General features: G+C 51.0%; 1 protein-coding gene across 1 annotated transcript in view; it reads right to left on the bottom strand.

Annotated features, from left to right (window-relative positions):
* The window catches only part of LOC115332520 (venom metalloproteinase antarease-like TtrivMP_A), an 89925-nt gene that overhangs the window by 21116 nt on the left and 47831 nt on the right, over positions 1–20978 (bottom strand). The window contains exon 9 of the mRNA XM_040216452.2: positions 12462–12511. Coding sequence (XP_040072386.2) covers positions 12462–12511 — 50 coding nt within the window. The remainder of the gene's footprint in view (positions 1–12461; positions 12512–20978) is intronic.

Raw genomic sequence — 20978 nt, forward strand, 5'->3', positions numbered from 1 at the left:
TGAGCGAAGTCCTTAATGTACGCGAGTACCGCCCACGTCCACTGGTGTGTTTTCGCTGTCACGCGATCGGACACAAGAGGGATGTGTGCCCTAGGGACGCTTCTCAATGCGGAACGTGCGGCTCCGAGCACGACGGCATGGAAGGATGTGCACAAACCCCAAAGTGCAGGAACTGCGGCGGTGCCCACGTAGCCACCAGCAAAGACTGCCCGCAGCGAGCAATCCCACCGCGGCGAAACAACCACAAACCAACAGCAAAAAGGATCAAGGACAGGAACAACCCCCACCTCTGCCAACAGCTTCTGCGCCACCGGCACACCTAGGCGGCGGGACCTCATATGCAGCTAAGACCACGGGATCGGTTCAATCCCAGACACCACCAGCACATCAATCACAAGAGGCCGGCATGATGTTACAAACTCTGCGCGCCCAGCAGGCAGGGTTCGCGCGACTGGAAAAACAGATGACCGCGCTCACGGCGGCCATACATATGCTCATTAACACGCATAATGCCAAGCACTAATCAACTCAACCCAAACGTCAACCAACAGAAATTACCCCCCACACCTAAACACACCTCACGGCGTTCCAACCCATCCCCGAGCATACTTCAGTGGAACTGCGGAGGGTTGCAGCCAAAGCTACCGGAACTTAAAATTCGTCTACAAGCACTAAAAGACCGCGCACCAGACGTTATCCTTCTTCAGGAAGCTAATGTTGACAAAATCAAAATTCGAGGATATAACACATATATACAGCCGAGCATTAAAAGACAAACAAATAACTACGGTGTCGTAGCCACATCGGTCAAGAAAAAACATACACAAGCACAATTAAATTCCGAGACAGCGTGTTCAGACGACCGTGAGGTTGTCTCTACGCGGGTCAAACTCGGGGATACTGTGATCGACATACACAACACATACATAAGGCCGTCCGTGAGCTCCAACGAGGCTGCTTGGATCAAGGGACTTGTAGCAATGGGCCGGCACACCATCCTGGCTGGTGACTTCAACGCTCGTCACACCGCGTGGGGATACCCCGACGAGAACGCCCGGGGAAAGAGCTTAAAAAAAGCCTGTGTTGCAGCCAAGCTCAAGCTTTGCAACAGCCCTGAAGTACCCACCCGGTTGGCCCAGATACCCGGACACAACGACACGTCACCCGATCTAACCTGGGCATCACCGAAATTGAAAATCCAATGGCAAGTACAGTCGGACCCCATGGGCAGCGATCACCTTCCCATTTTTATCCAGCTCTCCATTCGCTCCTCCCCAAGACGGCGAGCAACCTTCACCAAGTGGGACAACTATCGTACCGCAATAGGTCGTCACAACGGCGTCCCCCTCGCAGAGCGCATCCAGCTCGCGCTCAAAGAGGCCCGCACCGAGTACCAGGTGAAAGAGGACACGCCACCCCTCGACCTCCGCCTGGTCACGCTGTGGGAAAAACGCCTCAAGGCGCTCGTTCGGTACAGGGTCAAGAAATCCCTCACGAACAAGATCTGCCTGAATCAGGCCACAGCCAAGGCCAAAAGATACACGATCGAGCTCTGCCGCACCACCTGGAGAGGGTTGTGCGACTCTTTCAACGACAGGACGGGCTACATGAAGGTATGGCATGCGTACAAGGGACTCGCCGGAAAGATTAAAACCCGCAACACCACGAGCAACCTAGCTCTGCGTCTTAACATAACCGAGGAACAACTTGCGGAATTAGCCGGGGAACAGTTCTTTCCTCAACAACCTACTCCACCACCGGCCGAGGTCTACACACCACTGCCCATCATAAACGAACAACCGGGGGACGCATCATTCACTATGGCGGAGCTCATTGACGCCCTTAGCTTGGCGAAGGCGAACTCTGCACCAGGTCCGGACCACGTCACCATAACGGCGCTCCGGAACCTTCCGATGGAAGCGATGAACGAACTCCTCGACACATTCAATGCGGTCTGGATGGAAGGCGCAATGCCGGCGGAGTGGAAACGGTCTACAGTGATTCCCATTCCGAAGCCCGGCAAGACTCCGCACGCAATAGCAAATCTCCGACCGATATCCCTCACTTCCAATTTAAGCAAGGTATTGGAGCGCATGGTCATCGGCCGCCTGCGATGGATCCTCGAGACTACGGGCGCCCTCCATCCGATGCAGACTGGTTTCCGACCTCAAATGTCAACTCAAGACAGCCTGGTAATGATTCATCACGACCTCTACGAACGCCACCTCTCCAATTTTCAGCCTCGGACACTCGTCGCCATCGACTTGCGAAAGGCCTTTGACTCTATCCCGCACTCCACCGTGGTCGCTCCTGCGCAGAGGCGAGGCATACAGGGCCGCCCCTTAAATTTTATCAAAACCTTTCTAAAAAATCGCACTTACCAGGTGGCGATCGGAAATACAAAAGGGGCCTGGAAGGCCAACAACATCGGCGTACCGCAAGGGGCGGTTCTGTCGCCGCTCCTTTTCAACCTCGCCATGACCGATCTCGCCCTAGCCCTTGAGGCCGTTCCACAGGTGCGTTATACCATTTATGCGGATGACGTCACCCTGTGGACGACAGCCGGACTGGCATCCGACCAGCAATACCACATGCAACGTGCCCTTGACATCGTCACCACTTTCGCACAAAACACCGGACTTCAGCTTTCTAAGGAGAAGACCATGTATATGGTAATTCCCGCAAAGCGCAATAAATCACGCACAGACATCCATCTTAACGTGGAAAACACTCCCATCACACAGGCAGACTTTGTGAAAATATTGGGTGTCCCCTTCGACCACCACGGAAGGGCCAACACATGGATGAAGCACGTAAAAAAACAGTGGAAAAACGGTCTGACCCTCCTCAAAGCAATTACCAACAAAGCTTGGGGGGCTCAAGAAGACCTATTACGCCGTCTCGTGCGGACTCTTCTAGTGTCAAAGGTTATTTATGGACTGAACTTTCAAAATCTAACTCGGACGCAGGAGACCACACTTGTCACAATGAATCGGGCCGCAATGAGGATTGTCACGGGTCTCCCTCGCTTCACACGGGTGGAAGAGCTCGAACGCATCGCGCAGATGAATACCATTCAAGAAATCACCGAAGAACAACGAATCAGCCAAGCCCTGCGCCTGTCCCGGACGCCCCAAGGCAGAACTATTCTGATACTGAGTGGGCGCGCCCATCTCATTGACGGCCCATTTATGCCGACGCCTCCGCCCCCATGGGAAACGGAGGCGGTCACCGTCGCCAAACCGATTCCAAAAAACCAAGGGAACGACTCGCCGGGACGAAGAGTCACTCAGGCCTCTAACCACATGGCAGAAGTCGGCGGTCTCGGAGAGCACGTCGAAGTGTTTTACACAGACGCGTCGCGCTCTGAGACCGGCCGCACGGCTATAGCCTGGTACTCCCCTACAAAACAGGACACGCAGCAAGAAATCACTGTAAACACGAAGACCACGTGCTCCGCAGAACTGCGAGCGATCTTGATGGCGACACAGGCAGCCATTCTGAAGAGAGCCAACATCACAGAAACACGCATATATACAGATTCTCAAGAGGCACTCCGCGAATTGCGTCGCACGGACACATGTAACGCCGTGGTCGCACAGATCCGAACACTGGTGCGCAAAGCGAAGGACGACCAAACGATCACTGTCGCGTGGCTGCCAGGCCACGAAGGCATCCCTGGGAACGAGAGGGCGAATGGGGCCGCGAGGGCACAGCTACAAGCAACACAGCCCTCACAAGGCCTGGTTCCTCCGCTCAGTCCTCGGAAGGTGCCTGAAGACACTGCCGACTTTGACCTTTCCGAGGTCAAACGCGAAGAACGAGCATCACGCAAGGCGCGCCTCACTACTCTCCTGCCGCCCAACCCTCGCCGCATTCCGAGCATCTTTTCGCGATGGCAGCGGGTGGCGCTCAACCGACTCCAAACGAAGACGGTGCTGACGCCAGACTGGCTGTCAAGAATTCACCATCCGACGGATCCAGACGACGTCGGCCCCGATCCGAACTGCAAACACTGCGGCGTTCCTGCCACCTGCTCCCATCTCCTGTGGGACTGCGCAGAATCCGCGCCGGTGCACGAGGCCGCAATCCGCAACCTCCCCTACCACATACGACCTTGCTCCTACACAGAATGGACCAAACCAACAACCGCCATTCTGAATGAACAAAAACTCATCTACACATCTCTCATCAACTTCCTCCGATCCTCCGGGATCGGTAGGTTCATCTAATCATCATCATTTTCACTTCCGTTCACCCTTTCCCCCCCCCGCCTAATCTGAGGCCTTCAGGCCAGAAGGCGGCATCACCCAATAAACGTTTTTACTACTACTACTACTACTACTATTACTTGTTTTTCTGACCTCCGCCGAGAGCTATTCGCAGCGCCCAAATTAAGGGGCCTTCGCGCCCGAAAGGGCATCATGGACCAACGAGGACCTCCCGTCACCCTCCGACCGCCAATGTTTGACCCGGGAGGGACGACGGCAGTGATTTTCAAACCTGGGGGGCTATCTTGCACGTTTTGGACTCCCAGGAGACTAGGGAAAAGGAAGTGACGTAGGTGTGAATGAACGTATCTTAACAGCACAACGCAACGCGTCATCAGCGACTCCACCAATCAACATCCAAAGAGCGTTGTTGACGTCACTTCCTTCTTCCTATTCTTATGGGAGTCCAAAACGTGCAACATAGCCCCCCTGGGGTGCTATGTTGCGCTTTTTGGACTCCCAGGAGACTAGGGAGAAGGAAGTGACGTCAACGGCTCAGCAAACGCAGATTGGGTGTTGACAGAAGAAAACGAAATCAACACCCAATCTGCGTTTGCTGTGTCGTTGACGTCACTTCCCTCTCCCTAGTCTCCTGGGAGTCCAAAAAGCGCAACATAGCACCCTTGGTGTCATGAACAGCGCACTAAGCCTATCACCTGAAATGGGAGGCACAACTACGGCCACATCGGGCCCAATAACGGAAGGCATCTAGAACATGCCGACCCAAGAAACCGTTGGCAAATTGGGCCAAATAGAAGTTGACAGGGAAGAAGGCACAGGTCAGCTGCAGGGGACCCAGCCCGCCGGCCTTCAGACCCACCAAAGATTACCACCGCCGGAGGTGAGCCAACTTTTTCAAGTTCTGGCAGGCGTGATTGAACGCCAACCGGCGATCCTGGAAGCTCTGCAACAATTTGTTGCGCGATTTGTGCCGCTACCACAAGAAGTCCTGAATGACCCGCACTAGCATAAACATAGAGACCCAAGACAATACCCACGGTCTAGACGAAATAACGATATGTCCCGGTCGCCGATGAGACCAACCACTGGGGACCGCGAGGCAGAGTCCTATCCAGGAGTACAAAAAATGGAAGATGATGGCCGCTTCCCATCGGCAAACCCGAAGCCACAAGATGACGGCTGGGCCTCTCAAGCTGGCGCGTCGACGTACAGCACGTCCCAAGGACCCACGCCGGGTCAATCCGTACCATCGGCACCGCTAACTGCGACGTCGGTCTCCCAGACAGACGTCGACCAAGAATGGCCGCTCCCAGGCGCTTCCTCGCAGATAAGAAAACGAAGCCCACAAGCAACGGAGCAAGACGACAAATCTGTACCGGGGTCACTTCCGGTACAAACTGTGGTGCTTCGCTCCGTGGGAAAGAAAGAAGTTGGTGCATTCACTGGAAAAGAAATCCGCGATGCTATCCAGCATGCCGGCATCCACGCTCAAGCAGACTACAGCGTCCACCGGAATGAGAAAGCGAATTCCTTATCCATCACCACCAGGGACCCTAACATCACAGAAAAGCTCATGACAATAAAGGAAATCCGCAAGGGGGACGAAGACAACACATTCCAACCATACAAGGCCCTCGCCGGAAACAAGTGCCGCGGTGTTGTGTACCTACGCGGTCATGAAGGGTAATGAGGTGTCTCCTGCACAACTCCTGGAGGATATCGTGTGCAGAACCCCGAAGGTGGTAGCAGCACGCCCCTTGAAGAAGAAGGGCAACGTGATACTCGTGACATTTCAGGGCAAGACTTCTCCTAAACGGGTGACGTACATGCACGAGGTCCTCGCCGTTCGTGACTACCGCCCGAGACCGCTAGTCTGCTTTCAATGCCATGCAATTGGCCACAAAATGGACGTGTGCCCACGGAAAGGTCAGCGCTGTGGAACGTGTGGCTCCAAGCACAATGGAATGGAGGAGTGCACGAAGGACCCAAAGTGCGCAAATTGTGATGGGGCCCACGTGGCCACGAGCAATGAATGTCCAAAGCGCGCCATCCCTCCGCGGCGCACCCCGAAGAAAACTACGAGAACGGAGGAAAGAAGCAAAAAGCCCAAGCCCCTACCACCTGCAGCTGTACCGGTGAGCCAAGATGCCGGCTTGTCGTATGCAGCAGCGACAATGGGAGCATTCCAACCCACTTCATTATTGACGCATCCACCACAACAAATTGACATGCCAACTCAAATCCTACAAACTCATAGGCACTCGTAGTGACGGATAGTAATTCTCATACACATACAGACACCCGAGGGGCAACACATATCCGCAAACGCAACAAGCGTTGAGTGAACCCGCAACCATGGATCCTGCAATGGAACTGCGGTGGCTTACAACAGAAAATTCATGAATTCAAAACGCGTCTGTCAATACTTAACAATAAGGCACCTGACGTTATTCTTCTTCAGGAGGCTAACGTCAGGAATCTTAAAATTAGGGGATACAACACTTACATAAACCCTAGTATACAAAGACAGACATAAAATTTTGGTATTGTAGTTACACTTATAAAGAAAAAGCACATACAGGCAAAATTGAACTCCGAGGCCTCATGTTCTGATGACCGCGAAGTCGTCTTCACGCGGGTCAAGTTTGGAGACACACCCATCAACATACATAACACATACATAAGACCGTGCGGGGACTCGAACGAGGTCAACTGGATAAAGGGCTTGGTAGAAAAGTAAGCCTACCATCATAGCTGGAGACTTCAATGCCCGACATACCGCGTGGAGATACCCGAACAAAAACGCCAGGGGAAAACATATAAAAAAAGCATGCCTCGCAGCTGGGCTTCATCTAGGCAACGACCCTGACACTCCAGCACCACTGGCCCAGGTTGCCAGCCAAAACGACACGTCCCCCGATCTCACTTGGGCCTCTCCACGTCTACAGGTACAATGGCAAGTCCAGAATGATCCATGGGGCAGTGACCACCTCCCCATAAACATAAAGCTCCCCATCAGCACCTCGCTCAGGCGTCGAGTCACTTTTACAAAGTGGGACAACTTCCGCACCGCAATGAGCCGTCTTGCCTAGGGAGCCTTCATGTGCGCTTTGCTAGGGTGATGCCACCCTTTGTAATACCACTCGCCGACAAACCAGCAGCCATTTTGTTCCTCGGCGATAATCCGTGGGCTTATAACCCTCCCGGAAACAAGCACCTTATCTCACAAGTTCGGAGCAGCGTTGTGGAACCCACGGAGGGAGGATTAGCATTTCCCCCCTCGGATGGGAGGGCCGATGGACACAAAGGCCACTTTCCGGAGCACGGGGAAACAATGAGAGGAACAAAATGGCGGTGGACGAGGGTGTGGGAAATGGAAACAGGCAGTTGGCATCACTCTATGCGAAGCGCACATGGCGGCACCCTAGTCTTGCCAACGTCCCATTCGCAGATCGGATTCAACAAGCCCTTCGGGAGTCCCGTACAGAATACAACGTCAAGGAAGACACACCACCTCCCGACTTGCACCTGATCAAGCTGTGGGACAGGAGACTGGAGACTCTCCAGCGCTATAGAGCCAGGAGATCCCTCCTGAATAAAATCCGCCTAAATCGCACAACAGCAAAGGCCAAAAAATACACATTTCAGCTCCGCCGCACTATCTGGCGTAGCCTGTGCGACTCCTTTAACGAACGGACAGGCTACCGCAAGCTGTGGCGAGCCTACAAAGGGCTTGCCGGGAAAACAAAAATGTGCAACACCGGAAGCAATCCAGCGCTCCGTTTTGACATCACGGAAGAGCAGCTTGCGGAAGAGGCAGGAGATTGTTTCTTCCCCCAACAACCCGAGCCACCCGCGGCCGAAGTCTACGCCCGGGAAACCATCGTGCACGAACAGCCGGCGGACGCCCTTTTCACGCTCGCAGGACTCCTGGACGCTCTTGGTGCGGCACGAGCAAAGTCGGCACCTGGACCAGACCGTGTAACCATCACCGCGCTCCAGAACCTTCCACAAGATGCCATGAAGGAGCTCCTTGACAGATTCAACACCATTTGGGTCAAGGGTGAGCTCCCACCCGACTGGAAGAGGTCTACAGTGATCCCTATCCCAAAGCCCGGCAAGACACTACACGCGGTGGCTAACCTCCGCCCGATCTTCTTGACGTCCAGCCTTTGCAAAGTTTTAGAACGCATGGTCACAACACGCCTGACATGGATTCTTGAATCGACGGGTGCCTTCCATCCCATGCAAACGGGCTTCAGACCTCACCTTTCGGCACAAGACAGTCTCCTCATGATACATCATGATCTCTACGAGCGCCGGCTTTTTAAAAGCCAACCGCGTACGCTCGTGGCCATTGACCTACGGAAGGCCTTCGATTCGATACCACAAAGCACAGTCGTGGCCGCCGCAAAGAAAAGAGGCATACAGGGCTGATTCCTGAATTTCATCAAAACATTCCTACGGGATCGCACGTTCCAGGTTTCTATCGGACAAACCAAAGGCCAATGGAGAACAAACAATATTGGTGTTCCACAGGGAGCGGTTGTGTCGCCGCTACTATTCAACATCGCCATGGTTGACCTGGCTCTCGCCCTTGAAGCCGTCCCACAAATTCGCTTCACCATTTATGCGGATGACGTCACCCTGTGAACGACGGCAGGTGGGACGGATAGCCAACAACGCTACATGCAGCGCGCTTGACGTTGTCATGACCTTGGCCCTCCGATCAGGGTTGGAGTTATCTAAGGAGAAGACCACGTACATGGTTATACCCAGCCGACGCAGGAGCACCCGTACCGACATCCAACTGAGGGTGGATGGAATCCCCATCGCCCAGAACAACTCCGTCAAAATCCTCGGGGTCCCATTTGACCACAAAGGCGGTGCAGTCACCTGGCTTTGGAGAGTAAACTCGCAGTGGAAGGAGGGTCTAGACTTGCTCAAGGCTATCTCGAGCAAGGCCTGGGGTGCACAGGATGATCTCCTCCGGCGACTCGTCCGTACCCTCCTAATCTCAAAGGTAGTGTACGGACTGAACTACCTCCGCCTTACGAAGACTCAAGAAACTACACTAGTAACCATGCTGAGGGCGGCCATGCGGGTCATTACAGGGCTACCCCTCTTCACACCGGTTGAACAGCTAGAAGGGACCGCTCAAATGAACACCATCCGTGAGATTGCCGAGGAAATGCGGATAAGCCAAGCTCAGCGGCTATCTCGCACTCCTCACGGACGATTTATTCTTGCCTCGATGGGCCGTTCCGACCTAATTGACGGCCCATTCAAGCCCCTCCCCATTCATCAAGAACCTGACCACCCTGGACGACGTGCTACACAAGTAGCCATCCACCGCGCTGAAGTCAGCAAGCTTGCCGCGCACGTGGATGTCTTCTACACGGACGCGGCGAGAGACAACAACGGCCGCACTGCGATCGCCTGGCATTCCCCTACACGCAAAGAGACGAACCACATGCTTACCGCGTACACGGAGCAGTTGCATGGCGGAACTTCTAGCAGTTTTGTTCGCCGTTGAAACAGCCACGAACATGCCACGAGCAGAAACTAAATAAACTCGAATTTACACCGACTCCCAAGAGGCGGTGCGTGCACTACAGCAGTCGAGCACATGCAGCGTTACAGTTGCGCGCATCCGCGAACTGGTTCGTCAATCCGGGGCTCGGCAAACAATCACCATCGTGTGGATTCCGGCCCACGCAGGCGTTCCAGGGAACGAGCGAGCGGACGTGGCCGCGAGGGCACTGCTACAGGCAAATACTCAGCCCTCACAAGGCCCGGTCCCCTCGCCCGTCCAACGGGACGTTCCACCTGACGAGGGCTTTGATTTAACCCAAAAGAAGAAAGAAGAACAAAGAGCACGAAAGCGCGCCTTGAAGCGCTTTTACCTTTTAACCCCAACCCGATCGCTCGCGGGCTTCCACGATGGGAGCGCCATAGTCCTAGTCTGGAGCACAGGCTCCAGACTCGGACTATATATGGTGACTCCCTTTTGGCGTGCCAAGTTCTACAAGCCAACAAATGAGAATGACACAGGTCCTGACCCTGGATGTCCACACTGTGGCGTCCCTGCGACTTGCTACCATCTTGTATGGTTCTGTGCAGGGACATAACTAGAACGGATAGCGGCAATTAACACCTTACCACCGCACCTTAGACCAATGACCCTTCGGGAATGGACACATCCGAGAACCTCAGCACCCGCAGAACGAGATCTCATCTTCACATCAATCATCTCCTACCTCCGGTTCTCCGGGATCCGACGGTACGTCTAATCCATTATCATCATCACTACCCCTCTCCCACTTCCCCTTCCCCCATGTCACATGAGGTTCATAGACTAGAGGCATGGAAATTAAATAAACGTTTCAAATCAATCAATCACGGGCTCTGGGCAGCGCACTCAAATATGTCGTCAAATATGGAGTTTGGGTTCTGCGCATGCGCAGTCGTGAGCCCTTATTTCTTTGGGGCCACCAAGCTTTGGGGGGACCGGTGGCCGAGTGGGCTAGAGCACACCAGCTCGGAGCACGTGGAGCGAAACCTCGCGCTGTAGAACACAATGATAAAAAGTTCAATCCCCGCCTCTTCCCGTTTCGATCTGGATGAGCCTCGTACCGGTGTGCGGTCGTCTATCACTGGCTAAATTGCTCCTCTACAGCGAGTGACTCGTCGCAACTTTAAAGTGGCTGACCAACTACACGCTGTATAAACATAGAGTTTTAGAATAGGGGGGCCCAAAGCTTGGGGGCCCCAGAGAAATAGGTGCTCACAACTGTGCATGCGCACAACCCAAACTCCGTTTGGGGTTGTGGGTTGGCGCTCTCCCCCAACGCAGAATTCGAGAAACAACATGGCGACGCCCTTACCGCTCGCTTCGGAGCTAATTCGTCATGGCCGCTGCAGTATTAACCAATTTCATTGCCAATGGATGGTGCAACCGGCTTTCGCTTTGCTTTATCTCGCTCAAGTCACAAAGAATGAGCGGTGGGCTCGCCCCATTTTAAAAATGGTCCCTGATTCTGACCGTTCCTAAACCTAAAGACACGCGGTAACCGTTGACACGGCAACGTATTGCTACTCCGTTGCTGCGAGTGGACTTCGTTCGTGGCACGATACCAGCAGCTTGAGAACAAAAATTTCAAAGCTTCAAACTCGCTCCAGCTCAGATCCAAATAGCGCAGCTGCTCGCAGAGTATGCTCGCTCGCATTCGTCTCAGTTTCGGCATAGTTGAAAGCCCAAACCTTCGGCGATAGACGATCAAAGCGCACACGAACGCCCAAAAAATCTGAGAACGAGCCCCAAATTAGAACGCGCTACGGATTGGATTGTTTTGGCTGAATACAGGCTACAGCCAACAACATTCATACTGATTTTAGATTGCGTCTTGTTTTAGCCTGATTGATTGGGACTTACCTTAACTATTATTTGGTAAGAAAAAGTACTTGATAAGCGCATATGTCTTACGTTTATTATTATTTTTTTTTTTTTTTTTATTATTACGCTCGTTAGCCTCATTGGCGCTGCAAGCGGGGAACGTGAGCGCACTGCGCTGCGTTGCGAAATTCCTATTCTATAAGCCGTCGACAAGAACCCTGTTGCGTTTGGGTCCCCCAATTTTCTAGGAGAACCCAAACGTTGGGGCCCCCTATTCTAAAGCTCTCTAACACCCACACGACCCCAATTATTTAACACATTAAACATCATTATGAAGACTTTTGAATCGAAAAAAGATCTCCCTCTGGTTGTCAGCATAGGAGGAAATTTTGTGCTCGAGGCAAGCTATCCGAGTCAAAGTACGACTCAGCCATGTCTATCAAGAACACTTGGGCTATGTTGACTTCCTCGAAAAGTATTTGCTGGATGCCTTTGTGAACTGTTTCCCACTGTCACAACCCCAACAGCAGCTGTCTTGAATCGGCGATTTGTAAAAGAGGTGAATGTACTGCTCGAGATCAGCTGATCATTTTAAAACTGATGTCACGATAACGCAGAATTCCGCTAGCCTGCATGAACAACAACAGCAGACAACGCGGGGAGAACCGATAATCTCACGGCGACGGCAGTGGCACTGTTCCGAGCCCCACCGCAGATGCCCGCGCTCCCCCGGTGAAGGCCACTTGAGTTCCCAAAGTGACCCCATTATAGTCACGTGGGTTTAAACATACCGACGTTCACAAAATAGTTGTTATGAGATATTACGAACTCACCCATAGTATTCTTGTATAAAATGCCACCAGATATTCTTACCATGTCCAACCTGGAATTGCGAAGCAGCAGTTGTCATTTGTCACAAAGCTTCTTGTCTTACTGCGAGGCAGTCTTTTTAGGGCGAACACATTAAGGCGCGTTCACACTCTTGCAACCGAGTACGACCGAGAAAGACTTCTTGGGACCGGATGCACTGAGCGGAGCTGGTCCTAAGAGATCGCAAGAGGCTTAAAAACCGGTTTGGTCTCTCTCGGTCGCACTCGGTTGCAAGAGTGTGAACGGGCCTTTATACGTTCCACGGGAAAAAGCAGCGTCGGCGATGTGCCCGAAAGATGGCCATAAAAATACGCCATTTAGCACGCGCGCTCAAGGCCAAGGCGGACGCTAAGCACAGCAACGCAGATGCTTCGTCACGGAAGCCGTGGAGCTGGCGGGGGCCCCGCGCCTGCGCAGTGGGGGAGCGTGACGTCAGCGCCAGAGTGCCGTGTGCAAAAGGAAGACGTGGCACGCTGCCTCCGGCGCGTCAGTTGCGCTCCGGACTTGATCTGTGCACGTAGTGTGCTTCGTGCGACGGACTGTGAGGCGACCGCGTCTACGTCTATGGCCTCGACATCGGCATCAGCGCCTACGGCTGCACACCGAATACAATACCGACAGAAACAACTTTAATACGCGTAGAAACTAGTGATGGGCCGAACTTTTGCCGAATCACAAATTCGACGCCGAATCTTGGGATTCGGCAAAGCCGAACTTTTGACGAACCTTTCTAAAGATTCGGCAAAAATATATTGTTGCAAGAGTTAACAATGATATTTAGCTTTTTTCTGGCGAAAAAAGTTTTTATGCTTTTTTTTGTAACTATAATGCAACACGTGACACAGTTATTACTAAATAAGGTGATATTCTACAAGATAATTGTATCGGTGTCGTTTTTGTCTTTTACTGGCAATTTTAGTGACTGCTTGCAGAAGTGGCGTGACAACAAGGTTGGGTAGTATACGGCCGCAGTCATGAATCACGCTATGAGAGTTTCGGTTTTGAGGCCTCATCAGCGCAAGCCTGCAGGTGTTTGTACATTGCTAAAAAAAAGGCAATAACACTGCGTTCTTGCTTTCTCTGATAGTCACCGTTTCGTGCATGAAAACGAGTGCAACGGTTGCTGAGCCTTCACCAGAAGAGACAACAATATTATTGTAAATATGCATGTTTTTCGATTTGAGCCTCTTGACGTTAACTTAGCATGGAAGTGTGCGTCCCATATTCGCAACGTCTAATTTTTAACCTTTAAAATGCCGGTTTCTGGTGTTAGGACACATACGGACGTTTAGGAAGATGGAAAGAGTTAGGAATGTCGGATTTGCAACGTCAAGCATGATAGTTCTGTGTTTAGTTTTATGCAGATACATAAAAATCGCGAAATAACGCTAATTGTAAAGCAATCTTATTTTGTTTTTGCACAAACTACTTGTAAGTCGAAAACAGGATTGTTATGATTGCGAGGAGTGCTTTAAAGTAATTGTTATGCACGATTGTTATAATTGAAAGGAGTGCTTTAAAGTAATTGCCAGTCAATGTTTCAACTACCTCGTTGCATCACTTGAAATGTAAAATAAAAATCACGTTATCCATAATGTACCACATCATTTGTCACTTGCGCAGTGGACTGCGTAAATTAGTGGTCGATCTTCTGTTCTTGAGGCAGAAAATATTGAAGAGAACCGCAGTCGCTCACAAACGCACAGTTACCGTGTTGCCTACTCCACACCTCGCCGCAACCGCTGGTTGTACTAAGCTGTGCGGTGATAACCGCACGATTGCACGGCGTCCATTTGCAATCCATGGCCCCGTCATGTTCTCGCGCGTGCGCAGACATTTGCCGAATTTTCGCCGAATCTTTGCCGCACTTTCCTTCAAAAGTTCGGCATGTGCCGAACTTTGCCGAATCTGAAGTTCGGCAGATTCGGTCCATCACTAGTAGAAACATTACTCGAAAAATTTCACCCGCGGGACTATATTGCTTTCGCATTCCCACACGTAAGCAGCCTAAAATGACTTCGGCCGCTTTTTTTTTTTTGTTTGTACCGAAATTTTTATGGGTCAGAACGATGGTCCCTTCTTTTTATTTTTATAAGAAACAATCTTGCCATGTCGAAATAGAATCGACGTAGCTGGGTCGGGCGACAAGGAACTCGGTAAAGGGCTTAAGAATAATAATATTAAGATGACTGTGGTCGGGGTAAAAATATGAAGCAAAACCCCCTTTAAATTCTATACTCCCTTTAAGCTGAGACCAGAACCTCCGCCTTCAGCGCGAGCTGGCTGGCGTCCGCTGTGCTTTGGTTGCGCGTGCCTGCGCGTTCACACTTTTGTTAGCAAGGGCAGAAAGCTCGCGCTGAAGGAGGAGCTTCTAGCCTCAGCTTAAGAGTGAACAGAGTATTAGCCCCGTGCGTGACCGAAAGCGTCGCTGTGGTGGGCCTTCCGCGATTGGCCGAACGCTGACTATGACGTAGGAAAGGGGATTTATCATCGATGGATATAAGAGGAATGAAAGAACTTTAATTTTGACGGTGTTGGCAGTGTTGCTTTAAGAGCTCACTGACTTCAGGCTTCCACCATGCTATTTACAAACACCATTGAACTTGTTGTTTGCAAGGTAATGACGTCACAAGGGGGAACCATAGGAGGGCGCCACCAAAACATCTCGCCGCTAATAGCTCCTGCCCATGGGCAAATTAAAAAAAATTTGGCACGTTTCTTCAACCCAGCTTAAACATGACGACCATTACAAACAAAAAGGAATTTCTATAATTTTGATAAATCGGCTCTTTCGCCTAAATGTGGCGGACTATTCAGCTTGGCTCATGTATGCATCGCAATTTATTCAACTAATCTTGCACGCGGTGCCACCAAGCTAGGAGAGTTTGTCGCGGTGCAAGCTTAAAGCCTCGGTCCCGCCACAAATGCATCATACAAAAGGCTCTCTGAAGAGACTGCATGAGGAGTGTTTTTCTTACACATCACTAAGATCTCCATCGCGTATGCTCAACAGAGAGGATGCCACCATCATACGTAGAGCACAAACCGGCACGCTCCTTACGCTACACCACAAGCACCATATCTCAGGAGCGCCAGGTACGCCCAGATGCAGAAGTTGTGGAGGCTACCCGAACAATGAGCACCAATTATGGGCTTGCACAGGCGTCATACCAGCCAGAAACGCCATCATAAGCAGGTTGCCACCTGCACATCGCCCCCAGAGCTGGGAGGATTGGATTAACACCCCTCCTGAGTATGAGCCTACCCGTTGGCCCCTCCTGGTCCAGCACGTGAAAAGCACCCTGGACGAGGAGTGGTTACCAAAGCAAGCATCGGACTGGATGCAATAAAGATGTTTGTTCTCTCTCTCTCTCTTTCGTGTGGATCTAAAGAACTAAAAAACAAAACAAAAAAAACAAAACACGGGCGAAGAAGATATTAATAAAACGCGGACTGGCGCTATCTTTCAACTGATTTTATCGAGGAAAACCACCAGGCACAGTTGCGTGAACACTCTTTCCCATCATGCCAACCTCATGTGATGAGGGCACCCCATGAACACAAACAACAGAGGACAAAGATTCAAACATTCGTATCAGTTCAGCGTGACTACTCAAAACTATCTAGCAAAGAAACTTCATTGTCATTTAGTGTAATCGAAAACGTGCTGACGCAGTTGTCACCTGAGAAATTTATAAAATACGCTTCAACTATTTCCCTCTCAGACGTGAAGCAAGCGAGCAAGCAAGCGGTTGAGGCGGACCACGAGCAGACGACACACCGCTGCTGGCACACGGTACGATCAGGGCAATCGCCGCAGTTGCAACGGAGAAAACGAAAGCCTGGCGTTGCCGGGACGCTAATTTCCTCCAGCTACGGAATGGGCGCTTGCAGCGTGGTCGGCTGCCGCAATCGGACTGGCTTTTCTTCAGCGGGAGTTACGTTTCACCGGTAAGCCCTTGGCGTATTACACGCAGATAGTTTTACGATAATAGGAATCGATCAACAATTTTCTTAGATTTCCGACGGTCGCCGAACTGCGGAAACGATGGATTTCGACCGTTGTTCGCGGCGGTGGTTGGACCCCATCGAAGTGGAGCGCGGTGTGCTCCGTGCACTTCCAAGAGTCAATAAAACATCTCCCAGCCTCGAGTCAAGTTGAGCTGGTTCAATTTGTCACGACAGAAGTAAAACGTACCAGTGGGCGACCTGCATAGCGGCCGCAACGAAGAGAAAAAGTCAAACGTATTGTAGTGTGATACAACATGAGAGGCGATGAGAGCGCAGCTATATCATTTACAGGCGAGCGCGGAAATCGTCACTGTAGAAATGCGTAAGTGTTGGTCTAACCTGTCGGGTCGACATAGTTACGCAATCATGTGTGTATATAATTTATTCTTGCTTTGGCTACTGTAGTAATTAGTGGCCAGGAGATCAAAAAGAATACTTCCCGCAGATGTACGGTACATTACCCAAAACACGCCAAAGACATTCGTTACAGCGCTGACGTTCCACGTTGAATACTGTCGTTTTCAGGATAGTAATGGTCTGTAGAAAACAATGTATTTACTTTATATTTGAGGGTATGCAGCAGCCGTAGAATGGGTCGGATGGGCGCGGCCACCGTTCTAGCTGTGATGACTGAAAAATAAAACCCACCAACGCTACGCTCCTTGCTACCCGCAACCATCAACCACGCGACGGTCACATGCTGTGGTCACGTTGTCCCGATGAGTAAGGAGGGTAAGGAGGAAAATGAGAAAGAGGCGAGGCGACGAGGGAGCATGGCTTGTGGAGGCTACATGGCTGACGTCATACCCCTCCTCCCTTTTTAATCTCCTTGTTGTCCAGGCCAACACCTCCTAGTGGAGAAGTCCGTAGCGCTCCGAGTGGTGACGGCACAATGGTCGAAAAAGGAAGTCCATAGCGCAACTACGTGAGAAAAATTTCTGGCCTCGACGTGAAAAAAACGTTTCTTGTCGAGCGGCGCGGGGTGTTCGTGAGCGTTTATCCGACATTAATATATGTTTTAAAAGCGCAGTATTGTACAATTTATTATATATATATATATATAATATAAACATAATATACAACGCGCTACCAAGGTTGAAAGTACAAATTTTATATTTATGATTATCCCCACTGATCTCTATGACAATTGCTGGATCGCGCTTCCCCGCTTGTTCGCTGCAGCGCGTGTGAAGCCGCCGGACTTCACTGGCTTGGGATACGATTTGCCGTTTATGCTAGCTTTTGCTGTGGTTTTCCAGCGTGCTGTAGACACGTTTTCTACTCGTTCGTCGTCATTCGACGAAGAAGTTTTTTTTGAAGACTCTGTGTATTGTTGAGACTTTCCGTTGTGAACACGTGGAAAATTTTACGAAAGTGCAGTGTCGCAGGAAAAAGGCACAACGCGTCGAAAGGAAGGGCTGGCGGCGTGTTCAAAGCTTCCTTGGCACGCCGAAGTGCCGTGTCTCTGTGCCTTCGCACGCTTGCATACCGACCAAGAACCGACGCCGTGTGTATGTGTTTAGCGAGTGCAATGTGCGTGAAGCTGTTCGTGCCTCTGGATCAGCGTCTTTTCCCCTCGTGGTTTAGGAACGAGCCTAATCCAGCGTCCACTAGCGACGGAAGATGGGGGGAAGGTACGTCTTTTTTTCGTCCTTAGACGATTTACACAATACCGTGCACAACAGCTCCTCATCACTGATCAGTGCTGGCTTATTATCAACCTACTTAATTGCACTTGACGTTTGAGCGCGGCTCGCCTAATTGTAATTGGTCAACAGATTGCACACGACCATATCGGCCGCGCTTCAAAGATTTTCATTCTCGCCGTCTTGTACTTTTGCTTTCGAAAACCCCCCTGGCTCCACAACGTTGCCCTATTCGTGCTCCCACGGAATCTATTAGAGTAGATTTGGGACATAGCCATGGTTAATATAGTACATAAGAACACGTACGGATCTCCCCCTTTTATTGATAGCAACTCACCGGAACAGCTGGACGATCCAGAACTCCGTGGCCGATATATATAAATGATCTAAAGGCATCTACGCGCGACACACGTTCAGAACTTTGGCGCAGCGTCAATTCTTGACCGGTATCCAAGCGTGCGAAGGCACAAAGATGCATCACTCGGCGTGCCAAGAAGCTTTGATCACGCCGCGCCACCGGCGACACTTGTTTTCGACGAGTTGTACCTTTTGATACGGCTTCACGCACATCGCACTCGCAAAACATATCCACACGGCGTCGATTCTTGATCGGTATCCAAGCGCGCGAAGGCACAGAGACACGGCACTTTGGCGTGCCAAGGGAGCTTTGAACACGCCGTCAGACCCTTGCTTTCGACGAGTTGTGCCTTTTTCCTGCGACACTGCGCTTTCGTAAAATTTTCCACGTGTTCACGGCGGCAAGTCTCAACAATACACAGAGTCTCAAAAACTTCCTCGGCGAATGACGACGAACGAGTAGAAAACGTGTCTACAGCACGCTGGAAAACCACAGCAAAAGGCTAGCAAAACGGGAAATCGTATCCGAGCGGGGTTGGGTCCGGTGGCTTCACTTGCGGGAGCGGCAAGCGCGATCCAGCAATTGTCATTGAGATCAGTTATTATCCCCGTAACCGCGGGACCACGTGCAGTCCCGCAGCTTCCCACACTTTTCGAATGAACCGGTCCGCTCCGATGTTTAAGCATAAGATTAATGTAAACGTACGGCAAAGGAAATTTTCTAGAGCTAAGCGATTTTAGAATATATATACGAAGAGCGTGTTTTGGGCTCTTCATAGACATAAAAAATATTGATGTTACCCAAGTGGATCGCCAGTATTTAATTGTTGAATTTCATCAAGAATTAACCTAGGGGGCGTTTTTGACATTTTTACAGAAAAGAAAAAAGCGAAGCGCCAAAAACTATTTCATGGCATTAGAGCCTTTTAACTGTGCTCACAAAGTGCTTGAAAAAAGTTAATATGATGTGGACCGAAAATCCAAGCCGGGAGATCGAGCGAAACATCCGACCCACGACGGATGTGAAAAACATTGCTTTCCTCCGCGGCCTCTTTTAAAATTCGGAAGTCGAGAACGAAAAATCCGACGAACTTGCGGTTTGTGGCAACTGCGTTTTTAGAGACGGCGCCATTACATATATGTTTTGAGCGAAATAAAAAATTCGACCCTTTTTGCCTGCGCGATCTGAGATGAAATCACCCATAATCAGTGTTGCGGAGTTGCCACTCCGGAGTTGGAATGATTCCGGAATCATTCCGCATTTTTGCGACCCCGGAATGGAATGGGAATGGAATGGCAGCAACGTTGAGGGGAATGGAATGGGAATGGAATTGAATGCCTTTTGCCCGGAATGGAATGGGAATGGAATGGGCCAGGTTGTTTATATATATATATATTCTTCTTTTTTTTTTTTTGTCGGTTGTTCAGAAATAAAATGAGCGGGAAACTGCGAACCCGCGTAAGGCCCTAACGGACTTGTATGCAAAAAAATGCAATACAAAAAACAAGCGTCAAAGCAAAGAACAAAGGGGGGAGGGGGGGGGGGGGGGGAGCGGCGGTGGCGCCTTTCACCAGTGAAGTCCAACACATATCCGAATGCGTCTGCGCCTGTAACATTGCACGGCTCAAGGGTGCATCATCACACACCTGCGACTGGTCTCGAGCGCGTTGTTTCTCGGAGAGCTCGCACCTGTGCTGGCCATCTCAGTGTTTGAATGATGCTAGGCGAAATTTGAACACTGCCATTCATGCGTTGGAGGTGGAGAGTCGGCAGGAAGGACCGTCGCAGCAGGGATGCCACCGTATCAATTTTTCAACCGTAACAGAAGATAAGACATGTGCTTCAGGATGCTTCAGGATGATTTAGGTGGTCCACTTTTCTCGAAAATTCCAAATGTACTAACTGCCTGCATGGTCTTCAACGAGGTCACCTACAACGAAAGTATGTATTGTCCTTTCATACAGCAGCGTGGGTAAAGTTTCATGTTCAAGGTAATACCTAGATTCAAGAATACTAGTTCATCCAAGGAGGTTAGAAGTACTAGGAGAGGGAACGTTGCAATATTGGTGAAGCCTAGTCATAAAAAGTTTAAACGATGTTGTGGCCAACGTGACCGTAGATCTCTCTGGCAATTGGTGCGCGTGACATGTCACGTGTGAGATGGATGGTTGATTGTAGAGGGACCCCTTGCAGGCTTGCGCGCGCTCCGTCCGGTAGGTTTTATCAGATCGAAGGCTAGACTGTGGTGTATTCTAGTACCCCATGGCTAGACGAAGGCTAACTACGGTCACGTGATCTGGTCACGTTACCCTGGTAAGTGAGGAGAGTAAGGAGGAAAATGAGAAAGAGGCGAGGCGTCAAGGGAGCATGGCTTGTGGAGGCTACGCGGCTGGCGTCATACCCTCTCCTACCCTTCTATCCTCCTTCAGTTCATCCCACCGTGACGTCATGTGATCAGTGCTGAC

The sequence above is a fragment of the Ixodes scapularis genome, unplaced genomic scaffold (assembly GCF_016920785.2).
Source record: "Ixodes scapularis isolate PalLabHiFi unplaced genomic scaffold, ASM1692078v2 PGA_scaffold11__112_contigs__length_91849675, whole genome shotgun sequence".
Classification (NCBI taxonomy): domain Eukaryota; kingdom Metazoa; phylum Arthropoda; class Arachnida; order Ixodida; family Ixodidae; genus Ixodes; species Ixodes scapularis.